This window comes from Aptenodytes forsteri, unplaced genomic scaffold (assembly GCF_000699145.1).
Source record: "Aptenodytes forsteri isolate BGI_AS27 unplaced genomic scaffold, ASM69914v1 Scaffold51, whole genome shotgun sequence".
Classification (NCBI taxonomy): Eukaryota; Metazoa; Chordata; class Aves; order Sphenisciformes; family Spheniscidae; genus Aptenodytes; species Aptenodytes forsteri.
In genome coordinates this window covers 4,236,691-4,256,425 of record NW_008795495.1, presented here as the reverse complement: position 1 = coordinate 4,256,425, position 19,735 = coordinate 4,236,691, and the positions used below count along the sequence as shown (strand labels likewise).

At 39.4% G+C, this 19,735-nt stretch overlaps 1 protein-coding gene across 3 annotated transcripts in view; it reads right to left on the bottom strand.

Moving 5' to 3' along the window:
* Positions 1-1,444: 1,444 nt before the first annotated feature.
* LMO7 (LIM domain 7) overlaps positions 1,445-19,735 on the bottom strand; it is a 76,409-nt gene continuing 58,118 nt past the window's right edge. For 2 of the 3 annotated variants that reach the window (XM_009281725.1, XM_019472694.1), the window contains 13 exons: positions 19,296-19,321; positions 18,876-18,980; positions 17,007-17,099; positions 15,257-15,627; positions 13,353-13,418; positions 12,935-13,000; positions 10,981-11,033; positions 9,132-9,351; positions 7,937-8,209; positions 6,483-6,591; positions 4,603-4,705; positions 4,041-4,087; positions 1,445-2,185 (listed from right to left, as the gene is read on the bottom strand). In XM_009281725.1, coding sequence (XP_009280000.1) covers positions 4,044-4,087; positions 4,603-4,705; positions 6,483-6,591; positions 7,937-8,209; positions 9,132-9,351; positions 10,981-11,033; positions 12,935-13,000; positions 13,353-13,418; positions 15,257-15,627; positions 17,007-17,099; positions 18,876-18,980; positions 19,296-19,321 — 1,529 coding nt within the window. In that variant the 3' untranslated portion in view covers positions 1,445-2,185; positions 4,041-4,043. The remainder of the gene's footprint in view (positions 2,186-4,040; positions 4,088-4,602; positions 4,706-6,482; positions 6,592-7,936; positions 8,210-9,131; positions 9,352-10,980; positions 11,034-12,934; positions 13,001-13,352; positions 13,419-15,256; positions 15,628-17,006; positions 17,100-18,875; positions 18,981-19,295; positions 19,322-19,735) is intronic. The other variant, XM_019472693.1, reaches the window with a different exon arrangement.

Sequence of the window (19,735 nt, the reverse complement as noted above, 5' to 3'; positions counted from 1 at the left end):
TGGGGGGGGGGGCAGTTGTTCATAGTCTGATGCTGCCTACCATAAAAGGCAACTGAAAACTAGACAGTGTAGAGGGGCATCCGCACCATCTCCGTTAGGTATGTGCCTTAACCGAGAGACAGATCTGCACAGCACCTAATTTGGGTTCCTACTCTGAATAGCTCTCAGAGAGGCAATCTTCTTCCACAAGCAGCAGAGAGGACCCCAGGCTCCCAGAGAGCTGTGTGAGCAGGCGGTGCGAATACCCCTCCATAGTCTGTATTTGAGGACTAGGGTCTTCATAACCCAGAGTTCTCACCTGCCGTCTACCGTGTCATCACTTACCACAATAGTGGAAACCAAATGAAGTATCTTTACCAGTCCACTTCATAGGAGACACTTTAACTGAGTATCAAAAGCCAGGGCCAAGTCACAAAGGTGGCTGAACAAGGAGCTTGGCAACTTAGGGTTGATGAGGCATTTTAGATTTTTTTTTTTTTTTTAAAGCAAAATTTGAAAATAATGTTTGGCACTTTATAATTCAGCATTTATTAGCAGGGAGTTCCTTGGCACAAGGCAGAACCCATCTGTTCTGATCAATAAACCAAAGCAAAACAGGAGACAGGAGGAGTTACAAGCAGAAGTTACAGGAGGCCCACACAGGTGAAGTTCTCCCACTACACTGAAACAGCATGATCTTCCCTTGCTGCTCCCAGCTATCACAGCCGCGATCTCTCTCCCCAATCTGCTCGCTCTCCTATCTGTCCCTGAGATCCCCTGAGAGGAAGGAGCACCCTAAGCAGCTTTGGCACCCTCATTGCGTCTCCTCATGATGCCACATACAAGCTCAAACTCAGAGCCTCACCACCTTCCTACACCTACCAGCTGTCCTCTTCCTCGGTTTCATCCACAAAATGCTCCCCCAAATTCCTCTGATCCACATCCCATGTTTTCTTCGCTGCCTCCAAGGACGCAGACACAGAAGGGTGTATAACTGGGCACGAAAGGATTTGGGGAAGCCACTGACCAAAGCAATTTGGGAGCCACCGCTGAAAAACACATAGCACACATTCCAGCTGTGTTTTCAGAAGAAGCAGAACCTAACCCAAAATATTTTCAGCACCTCATTTCCAGCCACAGCAGAGAAGTTTTGGGGAACTTCCACCTCTTCTGATTGTCGTGCTTCAGGGATGAGCACACAGCACAAAGAATCAGTCTCGCCACTTGTATTAAATGCTGAGGGGAAAGTGCATGAGGAGCTTGATGGGAGAACTATATACAAAATTTGACATCTACTGTAAAGGAAAAGAGAAAAGCAAGAACTATTGTTCTTGCACATATTTAGGTGGACAACTTAATCCTTTCATAAAAAAATATTTTCCCAAGATGAAATTCAAACAAATTTATATTTCAGCAAATCACCTCAGACACATTTAGCTGGATAGAAAGAAAAAAAGCCTTCTAATAAATGCAACATCAGAAATTTTATTTACAAATATACTGTAATTCAACAACCATTCTCCACTCAGTTTGTGGAAGAAAAAGTGATAGTTACATTTTCCAAACGGGAAAAGAGAACTCTTCCCCTTAAATGGATTCCACAGAATATTATGCCAACACCACTGAGCAAACAGATTATTCTTTGTATTTAAGTTTCAAAAAAGCACATAATTTTAGAAACCAGCATATGGAAAGCAAACACATTTGTGTGCATTTAAATGCAGCTTCATATTAACCTAGAGAATTCACTTTCAGTATATGTCAAAAATAAAGACAGCAATTGCAAATATATATTTATATTAGCTATTTCTCTAATGCTCATTTCAAGAGCTTAGAAACAAAATACCCTCTTCATATACCATTGGAAAGTCAACTAATTGATTATAAGCCTCAAAAATATTTTGAAGTTATTACTGAAAATATACTTATTCTCCCTTGTGCTCTCAGTACTTGAAGCTGAAAAAGTGAAAGCATTTTCCCCAGATATTTCCTTACTGCAATTACTTTCTTATAAATAAAAATAGTTATATGAAGAATACAATGCATTGCTATAAAGACTAGACAAGCAAGAGTTACTCTTAGAAAAAAACACACATACACACAATATATATATTTATAGATCTACATCAGCAGCAATCATCTCTTCTTTCATCTGCAACAGTGGTTTCATATCTTCATTTGCTTCACATGGAGGTTGGTTGTCCAGCTGTTAGAGACAGAAGGAATTCTAATTAAAGTCTAGCTAGTGAAGAATCTCATCGACAAAAATTTAAATTTCCAAGTTAAAAATAGTCAGATAACGGTATTTCCAATACCTATTGGAAATGGTAACACAAACTAAGGTATAAATTCTGAATCTAGCAATCCAAATTTAATGAACAATGCAAATTTGAGTTTAATCCGATTATAGCACTGCAAGTATTTCAGGCCAAGTAATATTCCACAGAACATGCACCTTACCAAGTTTTTAAGAATTATTTTTAGTATGAGCATAGAGACAGGGTGACAGTTTTTCTAAATTTACCCTTCAATAATCAAATTAAAATTTGCTAAATAACTGTAACAATATTAAAAAAGAACTTTTTTATCCTCTCTCTGCATGTATTCGTGGGCATCTGCCAATACACTGGTGTTTCATTACAGTGTTTCAGGTTTAAACCAGAAAATTAACATAAAAATGTGCAAAAATATCACACCATAAAATTACACAGTGAATATTAATAATCCTACAGTTTGTCAAACGTTTTAGCCAATATGTCCATGTTCCAAACTAACGAATAATTAGCCAGGCTGATGTCAAATGCCAACTGCAAACAAAGTAATCTACATTACAGACCAGTGCTGTGCTGTCAGTATATTTTCATTGCAGTAATTGCACAGCTGGTTTTTGTATTATTCAAATAGCTAATTTCAATTACTAATCATTAATTTGAAAACTTTAGTCTGTTCCTACAAGTTCTTACAATTCCTGATTTACTCATATCTCATACAATTATGTTTTGAGGTGCCCACTGGCCCAAGTAGACGCAGTCTGAAGGGAAGGGAATAGTACCGTTTCTCACAGATCAACTCTGCTTCTGAAAGGCACTGCTGTGATTTTATGGGCTGTAATGTCAAAGAGAGACTAAACAGCAATTTATCCATGATAAAGTTTTTGGTTACTTCCATCACCAAATTCTTGAATACTGTCTTGGCAGGGAATAATAATAAACAGATTTTTTTTTTTTATTCAGTACCATACTTATCCAACTCATCCAGCAATTTTGCCCCCAAAAGAAAAAATAAAGATAAAATAACATGAGCAGGCTCCAGATTGAATCTCCCACACATTTGGGTGCTTCAAATAGGAACACGGTCACTTCGGTGTAGTCTCGTCATCAACGAGGAGATAAATTCTCCGAACATTAACTCGGAGAGATATGACCCAGTGCTCCAGATCACCTCCGGATGGAAGGGGGTGATTCTCTTCCTCCTTCCACTGATCACCGTGGCGTCCTTGCACCTAACATTAGCCTCTGTGAATGCACTGTTAGCATCAAGGAGAGGTGTGGGGTTTTCTGGTTTTAGCTCGGGCACCACACAATCATTTCTGTGGTGCAGGCAGCTTTTCCTCTTCCTGGAAGCCAAAAAGAGCCTGAAAACAGCAATAGCATCAGATGCAGAGCTGCTCTTTTTTTCCTGAGCTAGGCTTCTCAGCCAGCAGATGCCCAAGTCCTGCTCAAGTGTTGTAGCATGAGTATCCTGTTCCCCTCACTGCCTTCTGGTCCACCATGAGAAAAACGTGCTGGGCTCATGAAGAAACGTGGACATGTTTCCCAGGAAGTAATTCAGAAATGCTTTCTCTTAGCTGATTTTTATCATTCTAGAGAATTCCATATTTGCTACATAAAAAAAATACAGCCATAAAAAACTCCTGAGACTTGTCAAAATTAGGAGGTTGTCTACTATCACCTATGACAGCAGAAAAAAACAACTCAGCACCATTATTCAAAGCCTTAACATCATGCTCCAGTACATCAGAATTCTGCAAACCATAATAAAGGAAAAAAATTATACTGCACCTTTTAATTAAGATCTGTAAGTAAATCAATTCCTCCTGAACTTGTACCTAAATGAATAACCAATCACAGACCTATAATTCAAATAATAATAGCATTGCAAAAAGAAACCAGCATTTGTGCCACCTGCACAGGATAAACTAATAGCTTTCCAGGTATGCGTTAGGATTGAATTAAATACAAATTCAGATTACTTTTTAAAAAAATGTAGACAATTTTTCAAAAGGACTTATCTGTTATCAAGACAAGCCTGTTCAGCAACTGACAACTCCTTGACACCACTTTCTCAGATCTATGAAGAAAGCAGGATGACTATACCGTGTCGTCTGCTTGAAGCTGCTTAATAACAAGGTGGCAAAATCAGCTACCAGCAAGTTAAAAGTTAGGAGTGACTACCCTACAAGAGACAGAAACTGGCAATCGAACCTTGCTGAACCTATTCTCTAAGATACCAACTTAAAGCTAAACGTGAAAGCTATCGAGTGGCTCAGCTGCGCAAACACTTGAGGTTTTACAGCACAAAGAAGAACTACAGGTCACGCACACTGCAGTTGGATTGCCTTACTTTTAAATCTGATATAGCAGTCGTTGCAGAAGAGTTTGTTGTTTCGGATCCTAACTTCAGCTCCAGAGCGGGATCCCCCAAGGTCACATCCACAGGCAACACACTGTATGACAGATGAATAATTAGCAACTCCTTACAAAATATTAAGAAACAAAAATGCTGTTCAAAAGCAGCTTGGATTAAGCTCAACAAAGCTTGAACCATAAACCCACAATCACTAGAAGCAAATATATAACGATTAGTAGATCAAAATGCAACCAACCCTGAGAAAGTATTATAAGGCGACGACTGGACAACGAATAGCAGACACACCAAGTAAGCAAACATGGAGCAGACGGTTTTTAGAGGTTAGTTCATTAAATCTAATTTGAACATCAGTTTCTCTGAAAACTAAAACTGGCTTGACACGAAAAAAATTTGTTCTCTAGATGGCAACAGCAATTTTGGCACAGAACACCTGGGTGTGCTACTTGCAGATTTCCATGCGGCACTATACGCTGCTGGTGTCCTCTGCCCTTTGGCACTCAAAGCTGCAAACACTCAGGTACCCCTGATTTCCTGGGTTTGCATCATAGAAACAAGTTCTTATTTGGAGAGAAGGGGCCAATTTCATTTTTCTTGAATAAACACATGAATAAAGGGCTTGATGGCTTTCATGCTAACATTAAACTGTTTAACTACGGTGGCTAAACACAACTTTGCTATGAATGTGAACACTTCTGGAAGGACTGTAACCCAATGCATAACACTCTCCTTACTGAATTTACAAAGCAAAGCAAAGTACTCAGCTGACTACAGAAGGACAGATTGTTGCCTGCTTAAATGAGTAATGAATTTTTTGGATGGCAGTCTGTTCAACAGCTCATTAATCTTCAGAAATTTGGTATTTTCTTATGTAGGTTAGGAGCTACAGGTGGACTCCCTTGCACTGAATACACATTATGCAGAAAGGGAATGACAACCAGCCCCCCATGGATTACTCCAGTCCCTCCTGCTTAGGCAGGCAGGACTAGTAAGGGCTTAGAGTATTACAAGGGATTGACTCAAGGCGATGCATTTGAGCTGGGCGCAGAGGGCAACAGAGGGTTCTGTTCTGAACCAGACACAGAAGTCTTTTTCTTAAAGCCACGGAAGAAGCAGGGTCCAACGGCACCTCCAAATCAGTCTAATTCCTCATCTGGTCCTAGGGCAGGGGAACTAGGAGTGCTTTTAACATCTTTTGCAGGCAGGCATTTATTCGTTCAGCTCTGCATATGCCCCAAGCTGACTGGAAATCATGTAACTATGTCTCGGTGCTGAACATGAGCTAATATACCTAGCTTCTGACCAGGGCTCAGTAGCACTAATATACCTAGCTCCTGACCAGGGTCGGTTTGCACTAAACGCAGCTTCTGGTTTAGTGCCGGGCTTTATCCTGCCAGTTTGAACACTGACAACATGCCTTTGCCTGGAAAACACCGTGTGAACACTGTCTGCTAGGATTAGCTTAGAAGCGATGGATCATCTTCAATGATTCAATTGCCAAGGTCCAGGCTGAGATTTTTTTTTTTAAGGACCTAATTTCTCTGGGAGAGGTGGCTCAGCACCTTCTGACTTTTTGCTGTCTATTCGAAGAAGGAAGAACTTTGATCTCACAGTCAACGTGGCCATTTTACTTGTCAGAGTCCTACTTGTCAGCTCTGGCATTTAAGAAATAGTCCTAGAGTTGAGTGCTAAATGCCTGCAGATAGGACTGCCTCATGGAAATATGCATGCACCACGTTGTCAAGAATAGAAGGCAAAGCAGGTGATTAGTAGAGCCCCTGTGAGCATAACACGGAGTAGCCATGCGTGCTCCTGATTAGTTCCTGTTCCTTCATGATGTGACTCCCAGCTCTCACCTTAAAGCAATGTAAATGATAACAAAGACCAAGAGACTCAATGATCATGGCTGCTCCTTTGCCCAGAACGTTATTACAGTATGAACAGATTTTCTTCCCACTGACTGACCTAGATACAGAATGAAAATCCTTAAAACCAGCTTGAAAAGGTTTAAAAGACAAAGAGAAGTTATCAAAGACTTTTTAAGATTAAAAATAAAAACATACTAGTAAAAAGTGGACTATTGGGCTGCTTGGGGAAAATAAACTGAAAAATATTATTTACAGTAGATCTGAAAGCTAGGGAAAGCTGAAGTGTTATAATTTAGATCAAAAGTTATATAGGAACAAATGAAGAAATTCTGTCACATGCTTGGAAGATATTTCATTGTATAAAATGCCTTCTGCAAATAAACATAAAAAGTATATTGTAAAGTTTGGGGAGTAAGAATACAAGTTTTGTTCTCCTGTCTTATTTGCAGGGAATTATCCTGAAGGCTAAATTTTAGTAAGCACCCCTGCCAAGTGCCACCATCTGCACCTTGTTAGATAACAGAAGGCTAGTCCTGGACATATAACATTATGTTAACTCTTTGAACATAAGCCATACAGAGGTCAGTTTCCATACATCTACCAAGATGTTAGCAAATGGAAGTGAGAACAAGATAAGCAAACATGGTTAAAGGTAATTTTCTTACATTATAAAGAATGTAGGAGCCTAGCTTTAAAAAAAAAAAAAAAAGGGTCAATTTAGGACAAAGTGCCTGATAGTGTAAGAGCTAGCATTCACACTGTTGTTATATATAATACATGTAATTGTGTGGGGATGATTCTCCATAGTCTTATTCCAAGGTATTTTTAAAATGTTTCAAGTGCATAAAACAGCAGAGTTATCTACCCTACCACAACAGAATTCCATTTTTGTTTCAAAGTATGTTGCAATTCTTGCTTTCTCCTCCTAGATTAAAACCAACATCCTACTCTGTAATTCTCCAGGGTCACGGGTTATAAGCATTCCTGAGTGCTCCTTGAGATGATATTGACCACATGCCAGGAAAGGGGGAGGAGAGACCAAGATGAGGGCCATAAAGCGTGGGTTCCAGGAATCTTTTGTTAAAACAAACCTAAGAAAATAAATGTCAGAAATGCCATCTGGAGTAGCCTTTTACTAATCATTTTGGTAACCAACACAGAGCTTGGAGACTGGAGATTTATTATTCCAGTTCCTTTGTTTTTTTAACCAATGTCAAGCAATGATGACAAACCTGAGGAATTTTCTGAATAACCGGAGCAGGGAGGTAATACCAGCCCGTATTTCCACCACCCCAGCCAGCCAGAAAACTCCAAGTACTTTTCAGTCTTGTTAATCAACATTATAGGCGAGAACACTGCTGTATAGACCACCGTGTCTACAAAGTCTGCTCTTTAGTGCGGCCCGACATATAGACCTTCCCAGCAGAAGGGCACCTGCTCACCTGCTGCGTGTCTGGGGCCCTGGCTGGGAAGCAGAGAGGGGAGACTGAGCCCGGGGGGCTGCCTGGGACACGGAGGGGGCTCTTGCAGAGGTGGCCGCAGGAGGGGCTTTGCTGGAGGAAGGAGTGCACATGTAGGCTCGGTTTGAAGTAGACACCGGGCGACTGAAATCTTGACTAGAGGACACAGATGAAGAGGAGGCAGACTGGTTCAGCCACGAGTGGTGCCTCCATGAGCTCGTTCTTGAAGAATCAAGATTGTCCAAAGACTCCCCTCTGTAACAGAGGTACACATACAAGTGTAAATGGCAGTACGGATGGAGCAGAAGAGCTATATTCTGATTTTTGAAAAAAGGAAAACATTATCCTAGCATTTTTAAGGTTTTCTAGCATGAATATGCTTGTCTGATCACCCTGTGCGATATTCTTCACGTACCGATTTAAAATGTTTGAGCCACAAATTATCCTTTGTGTCCAGTCCTAGTCTCACGGGAAAAAGCAGGTGAGACAAAAGAGGGGTGGCACTTAACCACTACAAAATAAAGGCAAAACACTCTTCATTGCAGCCTTATCAGGGTGAACTGTATCAAAATCCGCTGTACAGCAACGGACCTCAGATACCACGTTTGTTTTTGTTTTCTCCAAGGGATACCAGATCAAAACAGCAATCCACCCAGACTGGATAGCCTCATCCAGGTACAAGGTGTTGGCCCAATAGCCAAACACTCTCCTGACTGGTAACTCGGCTGTTTCCTAAGTGACAAATCCAACATTCATACATTACTTAAAGCAAGAAACAAACTCCAGACCTTCTGATACGTTTCTATGTCAGAGAGATATACTCCTTAGCTGTAATAATCGATTTCCACAATAAATTGTCATACTGAAATTCTTAAGCACATCCATCAATGACAAGGCACACGATTGATTTCCATTGCTGGTATACCGACCAAGGAATAAGCAGCTGAGTTATTTACAGGTCACATCCACATTCTTTACTTTTTTTTTTTTTTTTTTTTTACATTTAATCCCAGCTGTGATACTGCTACTTTCTTCTATCTGTGCTGCTATTCAGTTTACCTTACAGCGTGTCACAGACTCAATTTGTTTCTGTGCTCTGTAATACAAGCTGAAGTTTAGAATAACCAAACAAAAATATCTGATGAGAGACAAAGTTAATTTTTAACGTGATTCCTACCTCCTCATACTGTTGCTGTACAGACTAATGGGCTCCTTATGTACACTGGAACTGCGCTGCCTAATCCAGCTGCTGTCCGTGTGTAGAGATGTTTTCTTTCTCATTTCCTGAAGGATTTGCTGTCTCTCCAACTCTGCCACAGACAGGTTGTGCTCCTTCTGAGACTTCTTCTGCAAGTCACCTGTGTTCCAGGACCTCTCCGAATACTTGCCCTGCATACCTGTTTGGACAACATGCGCAAACTTCAGCTAGGCACCTTAAGGCGCAAAAGCAGTTATCATGCATTCAGCACTCTGGCTATAACTCCAAAAGCAGTCGTTCATCACCACATTCACAAGTATCTCTGGTTCCTTTTCACAGTGGGGTGACCAGTATCAAACTTGGCAATACACCATTATTATTACAAAATGTTTTATTCACACTTCCATTAATGTGTCCTTTCACATGATGTTTAACTTATCTACAAATAGGTATTTCCTTCACTTCCCAAGTGCATACATGTGTATACACACACATATATTTTTAAAAGGGCATGATCTCTTTTAGTGCCACAAGTTGAACTCTTCCTCCAATACAAACTGAAGAATGTATAGAATATATAATTGAATGGTGGCATACCGTCTTTCCCTTTAGGAGTTCATACTCTCTTTTTCTGTAAGTTGTCCCTCTTTTCAAGAATTCTTTCCTTATTCAAGGCACTAAACACATTGCTTTATCTTCCTTTATATAAGAGTGTGTGTGTGTGTGTGTGTATTAATCTTACAGGGTCTCTCTCTATTATTTGATGTTAACTAGCCAGTTGAAATGAGATTTATGGTATAGAAGGCCTTTGAAATTTTGAAAGGGGAAACAAACAAGCCACGTTTCTCCAATATGTGTTGACATGTTAGAAGGCAACAATTTATTATTTCCTAGATTCAGTAACTATTCTTTACAATAAGACTAATTAAGAAAATGACTCAGCAATAAGTCATTCAACTGAAATTTCAATCCCTTTAAATACTGCTCTGACTACACATTTGCTCTTGGTTTTATTGCTACAGATTACCATTATAAAATATTGTGGAAGTTTACTCCACATTAGTAACTTGCTCATTAGTTTCAGTGACCAAGCTTTAATGTGTGAAAGCAATGTTGTCAATCTGCAGTATTCCTCTAATACACCATTTACTTTTCTATGATCACTTGTGATTACTTTTTTAACCATGTTTTAGACACAGCAATAGCTTTCGGGCATTTTCTACTGTAAGATATTTGTAACTCTGGGGTGGGGGGGTTTTTTTTGTTTGTTTTATACGCTTTCCTCTCAAAAAAGCAGTAATGTAACTGAAGGACAATTCAAGGAAGGCAGCAACAAAGTAGAGTCCGGGAGACAAGCCACTGTGACAGTATGGAGAGCTGACTTCTAGCTGTGTTATTCCTACACCAATAGAAGTTAAAAAGAGCAAGCAGTTGTATTAAATACATTATCATCTTGGTATGTGCAGCTTTTTTTATTGACAGAGTCAACATATCAAGAGCACATACATCTTCGATGATATACCCACACGATTGGTTTAATCTCATACAAATATCACTCATCTAAAATTTAGGCATCTAAGATCCGTCTGTAATCACTGCTACGGCACTTCAAGAGAACAGTTAATCGTATTTGTCCTAGGCTTACATGTCAACTGTATGTACTTCCTCTTGCTGTTGAAATTTCATTAAATTTTGGCATAGTATGAATTTGAATTACAATGCAGCTATCAAAAGGCACTTGGACAATTAATTTTCTTAGAACTACTTCCAATACATCTGTTTTCAATAAAATGCATTTTAAAAATAATGGAAATTAAACAGTACTTACCATTTCTGATTGTGTTGAATTCATTCAGTTCTGAAGTCGACTTGGACTTATTCCTAAGGATGTAGAAAACACTCATTTCTCTACCTCAACTAGGAGACCTCGTCAGGAACAAAGTTCTTATCATTGCAGATCACAGATACACAGCCCCTTTTTTCACCATCCCTCCCGTCAACAACTTATGCTGTACTTAAAACAAGAGGCAAAAATACCCAAACGAAGACCAACAGGATATTAAGGGGAAAAAAAGATGTCAATACATAGATGTCAATAGGTAATCACCGATTAAAAGTTAAAATTATGTATTAAAAGTTCCCAGTGCTTCCGGTATAAGGAACTGATCATTGGTTTTGCTTCAACAAAAATACGTGAAAAACAAAGTCCTTCCCTGTGGAAGCTTTGCGAAGACTACAGTCAGACTGTCAAAGAAGTGATAACCTTCAAAGCAGGTTTATAAATGGGTTAACTTTGTGAGAAACTTAAATCATACTTCAGCACTGTTACTAGACTGTAAGCAAAACATCTCCTCAAACACTGCATGCAGATGGTTCTTGGGAAATTCATTATTCACTGATTATACCCCGCAACATAATTTTTTAATGAGTTTTAGCCAAGAAATGTCATTCAATATACAGGAAGAAAAATGGCAAAAAGCTGGTTTTCTGACAGTACAGAGCAGGAGCTTCAGCAACACCTCTGTGCTGTGTTATTAGTCTCAAGTAATACAGCCAGTTTCTTAGTTTAAAACACTTCGGAAAAGAACAGAAACCCTTTGCTGGGTCACAACTCAAAGCTGCTACAGCAATGTGTTTACACACACAGCATTGGCTGCATAACATCGTTTTGAGGGAGTCTTATCCTTTGTCTGTAAATAAATGATGCATAAACTGCATCACATTTCTTGCTCCCTCAAGTTCTGACTGTCTGTCCTATGGTGCAGACCTATTTTATTATCTGTTTGAGAAGACGCAACAATTTCACAGTTGCTTGTAGTAAACAGGAGCTCCAAAGAGCAGGTCAGCCTTGCCTGGGATGCTTTTAGCACCTGAATGTCCTCCCCACACATATATCCAAGATGTAACTATTTAGTGCAGGCACCTTCTGAAGTTAGATTTAGATCTTCCATTAGTAACAGGTCCATTAGTTGCACCCTCTAAGTTTTGGGGTTCCTCTTAATATAACAACAACAAAGGTATGCTCACTCCAACTTCAAGAACTGACTAAATATGCAGCAGAGGTGATCTTTCAGAACTACTGTGGGATGCCATCTAAGAAAAAGGCTTGATACAAACATTCTGGATTTAGGTTACTTCAGCATTTTTTAACTACAGCCCAGTTATTAAAAGGGAGAAGAAAAAGCTATCTATTCAAAGAGCCCAAATCTGCAGTGGCTAATATATTCTATTGAAATAAAAACAAAGCAAACCCAAAAAAACAACCATAAAACCCCCAAACCACTAAGCAAAACAAAATAGAAAATAGCCAAGGCAAGAGAGCGTAACTTAACAAGTGGCACATCTACTATCTTCCTGATAAATATGCTGCTGCTACCTCTCACTTCCCTCCCTGTTTACTCCCTCTTAAGTTGCACAATCCTGATTGGGATGACTGCACCTTAGTTTGTATAGCACGTTATGACACAACCACAATATTATCTGAAATTGTTTTCCAGCCAGAGAAGTCTAGTACCACCCACATATTTACTTGTTATAGTTCTGCTTCTCCCAGTAAAATCCTACTGACTGGCTAACTGTTGTTTACAGCACAGCGTATCATTTGCCAAAAGTTTGGCTGCTTGTTTTCTTAATATGAAAACATGCCATAAAAACTGAAAAATACAGCAGCAATACAAAGTATACACTTAGCTCCATGGCTAAAGTTTATTGGAAGTTTCAAAGCTTTCTGACACAGAAACGGTGATGTTACTGAATCTCAGTGTAGACTGTATCACACGTACCTGTCAGCAAATGACTGGCCAGGTTGCTCCTCAATGGTTTTAGAAACTTCATAACGCTCATAATGCCTATTAAAAAAAACAAAAAACCAAAAAAACAACAAACCAAGAGATACATTATGGTCATACACAGAAAAAGACATACATAGACATAAGTATCTCCTACTAAAAATATTCAAAACGGATCCTTAAGGGGAAAGAAAAGGAAAAAAACCCAAACAGTTAAAGTTCTAAGGAGGCTTAATTTTATCAGTCAGAAACACAGCTAACAAAAGAAGGCAGAAAAAGAAACGTTGTCAGAAAAACTGCCTGTAATCACATTTTTGTAAGTGACAAGGAATCCAAACCTGAGTATGCCAAAATGGTTAATACTTATTGCTGAAGATGCTTCAACCTACCTATCGATTCAATTTCTTATTACCTGTCAATGAGAGGATGGCCAGCTCGATCCTCTATTGTTTTAGATACTTCATAGCGCTCGTAATGTCTAGAAGCAAAATACAGATAAAAGAAAACACGTATTAAACAAAAATACATTTTCTAGAAATTGAACAAACAGTAAGTATACAGAGAGAAAAATTAGAAAGTTCAGATGTGTTGGTTAGAAACATGAAAATACATGAGAAAAAAAACCCTGAAGACGTTTTAAGATGCTGCAAAAATTACAAGTATCAGTACATAACAGTAAGTATCTCATCCGTTTCAAAGCCAGGAGGTAAGCTTTGTCCATACACAGCTTATGTTACATAATACACAGCTGTCCACACACAGCTCTAAAAGTTACGTGTATATTTTAGCAGATTGTGTAGGTGCAGTTGGTAACCCATAGAGAAGCACTCACTAACTTCCATAGACAAAGCTCTTCCAGCTGCCTGTCCCCAACCTCGGTGCTCTTTGTAGCAAGTATCATACCTTCACAGATGTTTGTATAACATTTCAGATTTCAAGACATATCTTTGGATATCATCATAAAGCAAACATTTAACACTAGATATTTTAAACCCCAGTTTCACTGAACTTGTTCCTTTACTATTAAGCAAAGCCATTCTTGTTTAGCAAAACACATCCTTTGGCAGCAATGTCAGAAGCGATGAAATCCCCTGAGACTAAAGCATATATCAAGGATTTAGATATGCAGATATTGCAGCAGCTTAATAAGTTACCACACAAAGTCCTATTATCTTGCAATTGGGGCAAGCTAAAACTGTAGTGATACCCTGGCTCAGCTGCCAAGAAGAACCTGTTTAGCCATTGTAACAACTGTGCCTCTGCTTTGCTCAGCAGGGATCTCAAGCAGCAGTCATTTACAATGAGCTAAAGTAACTCCAGGTCTCGCAATCTCCCCTGCAAATATGTGCAACTTTATAATCATATTTTCTTCTCCTAGGACTTAACTTGATACCACTTCAGTCATCTCTTATTACTTATATAAGAAAAAAGGAAAATCCTCAAGAGAAACAGCAAAGCTAGTCATACACAATGCAGTAAGCTAAATGCACAAGAAATAAGGAAAAGTTACTGGTTTAATTCGTTTCAGACAGATTAATCTCCCATGATGCCTGCAAAAGCAGTCTGAAAGCTTCTGGGCAAGAACATGCACTTGTAAACTAATAGTTGGGGGGTTTCTGGGGTGCTTTTTTGTTCTAGGGGTTTTTTTTGTTGGGGTTTGGTGGTTTTTTTGTTTTTGTTTTTTTACAACAAGCTGCTGAAGAAGGGAATGGAAGAAACTTTTTCATGCTCTAGAATAAATATATCCACAGTGGGTACTTCTAACAGGCTATGATATCTAAGCCAGTATCTGTTCACTCATATACCATGATACCCCTCATCAACAAATTAACCCAGTAGTGCAATTAAACTTTATTGTTGCACTGTCGAACTAAAATGAAAGAGGAGTCTGGGAAATCAGTCACGCATTTGTTGGAAAAGAGTTAACTTGGTGTTTCTTCTGAAAGCACTGTACGTTGAGCCACGGGCTCTCAATTTACAAGCTTATGCAGGGTTCTTACAAAACCTTCACGTTAAGTGCTTCAGGTCATCTTTGATTTGGCTGCAATTACTTTATTTACACTTCCTATTTAAAAAATGAGCTGAAGTGTGTTAACAGAGCACTTGATTCATGGGGAAAGACTTTATCTTATGCCTGATTCTTCTACCTTTAGAAAGAAAGGCTATCCTGTAGTATCTTGCACTGACTGATTAATCTACAGTACGAGTCTTACATGAATACACTTATATATTCAGGACATACGCACTCCCTTTAGAAATGTATTTGAACTTTTAATGCAGAAGGATGAGAGAGTACATCCCATCACAAGCGCACACCTTTGGTACTGAGGAGTCTCCACTGACACCTCCCTCTGCCTTTCAGCCTGCCGCCTCTGCTCCTCCACCTCCGCCCGCCGCCTCTGCTCCTCAGCATGCTGCTGTTCCCTCTCTTTACGTTGTCTCTCAAGCTCCAGTTCTTGGAGTTCCCTTTCTTGCTCAAAACGCAGGGCTGCTTCTTCCTGCATCCTCCGTTCCTCCTGAAGCCTCCTCTTTTCTTCTTCCTGGCTCAGCAAGCGTGCCGCCAGCTCGCTTCCTCCATCTCCTTCTGGCTCCTCAGGAGTATTCGCTTCAGGGCTTGCTCTCCAGCTGGACACAGACGGAGCCCGTGCAGGGACAGACATTGTGTTTAAGGTTAGAACAGTCTGCTCCTGTAGCAAAGAAAAAAATATGTTTTAGGCGAGGGAGCTGTTTTTTAAACAGGTTGCTCACTCAGAAAAAGGTTCGTTTATTCTATGAACGAAGACTGTGTAAAAAGCATCCCGAACACTTAAAATGTAAGACCTAGGGTGTACTTTGGTTTCATTTTTTGAGTGCCTGCTAGCACATTCTCCTAATGCAAGAGCTTCATTCCACACGGCAGCCTTAGCGAGCACCACGGGCAGCGTGGCCACAACTATGTGAAACATTCTGCTTTCTAAGGTATCACATTTCAAGCCATCCCATCCCTGCTTAAATCGCCATGGAAAGCAAACTCTTCCATGATACCCAGCATTTCTCCCTACTGTTTTGACTTAGAAACCTGAGACCTACCTAAGAGTGTATACACTAAAGATATACACTGCACGTGTACATCAGACCAACAAATTTCACATGAATCATCTTGTGGAGGCAGCCCCCACCCTCCTCCATTCTCCTACCATTTGAAAGTCAAGCCTCAGACCTACCACCCTATGACTCTTCTCTCAGACATGAAAAAAGGTCTTTCAGTGGTCAAATATGTTTTAATTTCAGAGAACAAATACTGTTTGTCAATTAAGGACTGGTCCATCCAAACTTCTAATGATAAAAAAAAAAAAATATGAAATGGTTTACATTCTTGTACAAAGTCCTCTAACAGCTCAAAGAGCTTTATTATTAAATTACAGTCTACTTATTTGTGACTGTATAAACACAACTGATCTAGCTAGGATGCCTGAAGCAGCACTCGCATAGCAATAGACAAGAGATATCTCAGACACCTCCCACGCTCAGGAAAAAGCCTGTTCGTCTTCCCATAAGCACCAGCCACAAAAGTCAACATCTACAGAAACTACAGGCATTCAATATTTTGAAACATATGATAGCAAATCTGAAGTGATTTGACATGTAAATTTATCAGAGATAGGATGAACTGGTTGCCAGTAACAAGCCAGGCACTTACGAACATGCCTCATGATGAAATATTGAAGCAGAATTCCAACAAGTAGCATCAGGAGGTAAACATACAGCAAAAGTGACCATTTCATTCTGGTCACAATAATTAATATATGTTTTAACTTTTTGCCAACATATTTCTGGTGTTAGTTACCTAACCAATCCATAAGGAAAAAAGTCAAATTCAACAGGTCTCAAAACATCCCATTTACTCTTTCCTTCCCATTTTTGCAACCTCTTTCTATCAAGTCATAGACAACAATTTATTTTCCAAAATGAGAAGATAAATGACATAGCAAAATAAATTATTTGCCTTCTTGCATGCATCTACTATTAGGGGAAAAAGCCATCATGAAACTAAACAGTCAAAGGTGAAGCCATATTCATAGCCTACCTCATCAAAATACTTGGAGCTCTCTTTTTCAGCTTCTTGCTTAGCTCGTAGCCATTCTTCCCTCAGTTTTTCTTGTTCCCGTTGGTATTTCTCCTGTTAAGTTAGATTGAAGTTAAACATGCAAATAAGAAACATGGTATTTTTTGTTTGCATTAAAATGTACTACTGCTATTTAATGTGTTTTTTAACAGACCAGCGTGGTAAAAACATGCTTGAGCTACACTAGGACATAAGGTCTGCCACGAGTGAATGAAATCCTGGCTCAAATACAATCCAAAGGAGTTCTGCAATTGATTTCGGAGAATCCAGGCTTATTACACGCTAAGTCTCATAACAACTGACCTCACATCTGTTGTATTCCCCATCTTACAGTTTAGTTCCCATTTGAACAAAAATCAGCTAACTAAGGTATTTCTTGAAAGATGGAGTGATTATATTTAACTTGGAATTAGGCACATTAATATGGTAAATATAAAGTGATCACCAAGTGAAATATGAGACAGTAATTTGGCTTGAGCAAGAACTCTTGGTCTTTTGGAAGCTTATCTAAACAAAAACCAACTTCTGGATCTCCAAGTTTGTTCTATGACTGGATTTGGTATGAAACCAATGTAATGTCTTAAGGCGTTACTCAAGGTACACAATAAGTGTTTTGGTGGTTTTTTCAGTCACCACTTAGGTCTTGCAAAAAGCAAAATATTTAATGATGTCAAAAGTATTCCTTCTAAGATGTTGGAAATAAGCAAAGAAAGACTTTGCTTCCTTTCTCTGTTATTTGAAAAATTCATTCCTGGGATCACAGGGAAGAGAACATTATTACTCTGGCCAAATTTACTACTTCAGGGACTAAAAAAGCAGAAGCAAAGAAAAGAAAAACTATGGCAGAGGGCTGAGATTGCTCTCGAGAAAGGGGAGCCAAGGTTTACATTCTTTAAAGCCATCTCTTCAGGCATCAAATGGAGCACCCAAACGATAACAGAGACCACAAATATGTTTAGGAAGGCACAGCTCTTGCCTTGCACAGTTTGTAAGCTGAAAGGAATGACAGAAGCGAAAACATCCAAAAAAGCAACAGAGTTGCTAAGCTGTACTTTGTCATCACCGTTGTCTGCTGAACGCACCAAACTTATTAAGAGGGCTTGCTTGTGCAGAGTAAATGACATTCGCTGACGCCTCTCCTAGCCAACAGACTTTAGATAACTAACTTTAATTTCATTTGCAGAGATGTGTGCTTGTTTTTTTTGTGCTATCCTAAGATGACAAACATTGCCCCTTCCCTCTGCAACACTCCCCTCCATCTCTAGCAACTGGTTATCAAGGTGGTTTTGCGTTAGTAGGTTCAGCTTCCTGAATCACAGAGGTCCTGGGAACCAGGCTGATTCCAACTGATTAGCTGATTGCTAAACGACAGGATGCTGGCAGGCATCTAACTATGGCACTGGCTGCCTTCTCTTCATCTCTGGATGTAAGGCAGTATCGCTAATTGAAGGTAAAACTCATTCTAGAGACAATTTTCTTAAGGGGAAAAAATAAAACTCATATTCAAAAGTGAAGACTACTGCCCCTTAGGTCTTCGCTTCTCCTTTAAACTCTGTTACCAGTAAGAGCATACTAGCCTTGTGATGACTGAACGCTTCTGGCTGTAGTGAATACTCAGTCTGGGTTTGATTTCTTGTAACTCACTAATGCATTGTCCTCTTTTTGCTGAATAAAAGCTAGTATGTGTAACTGTACAGCCCAGCAAACGTATCTGAAAGGCCTCTTAGGCCATCAGTAAGAAGAGTTGCAGGAGTCATGTGTTACTTTTCTTCCCTAACAGTTGCTGCACCCAAGGGATTGCCAGCCGATGATTATGAAGATTAATTATACCTGCAATAAACGGTCCTGCTCCTTTTGCCATTTTTCCTGTCGTTTTCGTTCTTCCTCTTGATCCCAAACCCGACGACTAGGAGCACTAATGGATGGGACTGGGAGCTAATAGAGCACAGAAATGAAATAATGTTATCTTCTTCCATGTAATCAACACTCTACATTTTAAAACGTATTTTTTTAAAGTGAGAAATAAAAGCCATTACAAACACTACAGCTTTGTAGTGACAAGGACCCTAAATTAGCCTTTTCTTCAAAGGGACAGAAAGCAACCATTCTATTACACATTGGAAAAATCTTAGTCAGTACTCTCAGATTTGATCACAACTTTAAAGCAGTATAAAAAGCAATAGAAAGCAGTGAGCTTCTTGAAAAGACCAGGACTATACAACTAAATAGTAGTTTGTAAATAGTACTTACATCAGGCATTGCAGGCTCTGGGCCTCCTGTGAGATTTGGAAGACAAAAACCAGAAATCATTAGGACCATACATACTCAATACGGCAAGACTTGTGTAAATGTGGAAAGTCTGAGCTTCAGACTAATTTTTGCTTCCCTAGTAAGCCATGCTTGCATTTTGCCCTACTGAACTTACTTGAGGTCAGAATTCATTAGGTGCTTTCAACTAATGTGTGCAATTGTTTAAAAGCTTTACATGCTTACAAGTGCCATCAGCAATTGCTTGAATTAGCAATACATCTCCCACTGTGGCAATACAGAGGTTCTTTGCTACACCTCTCCTATTATTATTATGAAACCCAACTGTTTAGCATGACCAATAACCAGAACGCTGCTCCAGGGTAGAGCAGATACTCACCTACAGCCCTTGACGTGAATTAAGAGCAATAGACATCCACAGG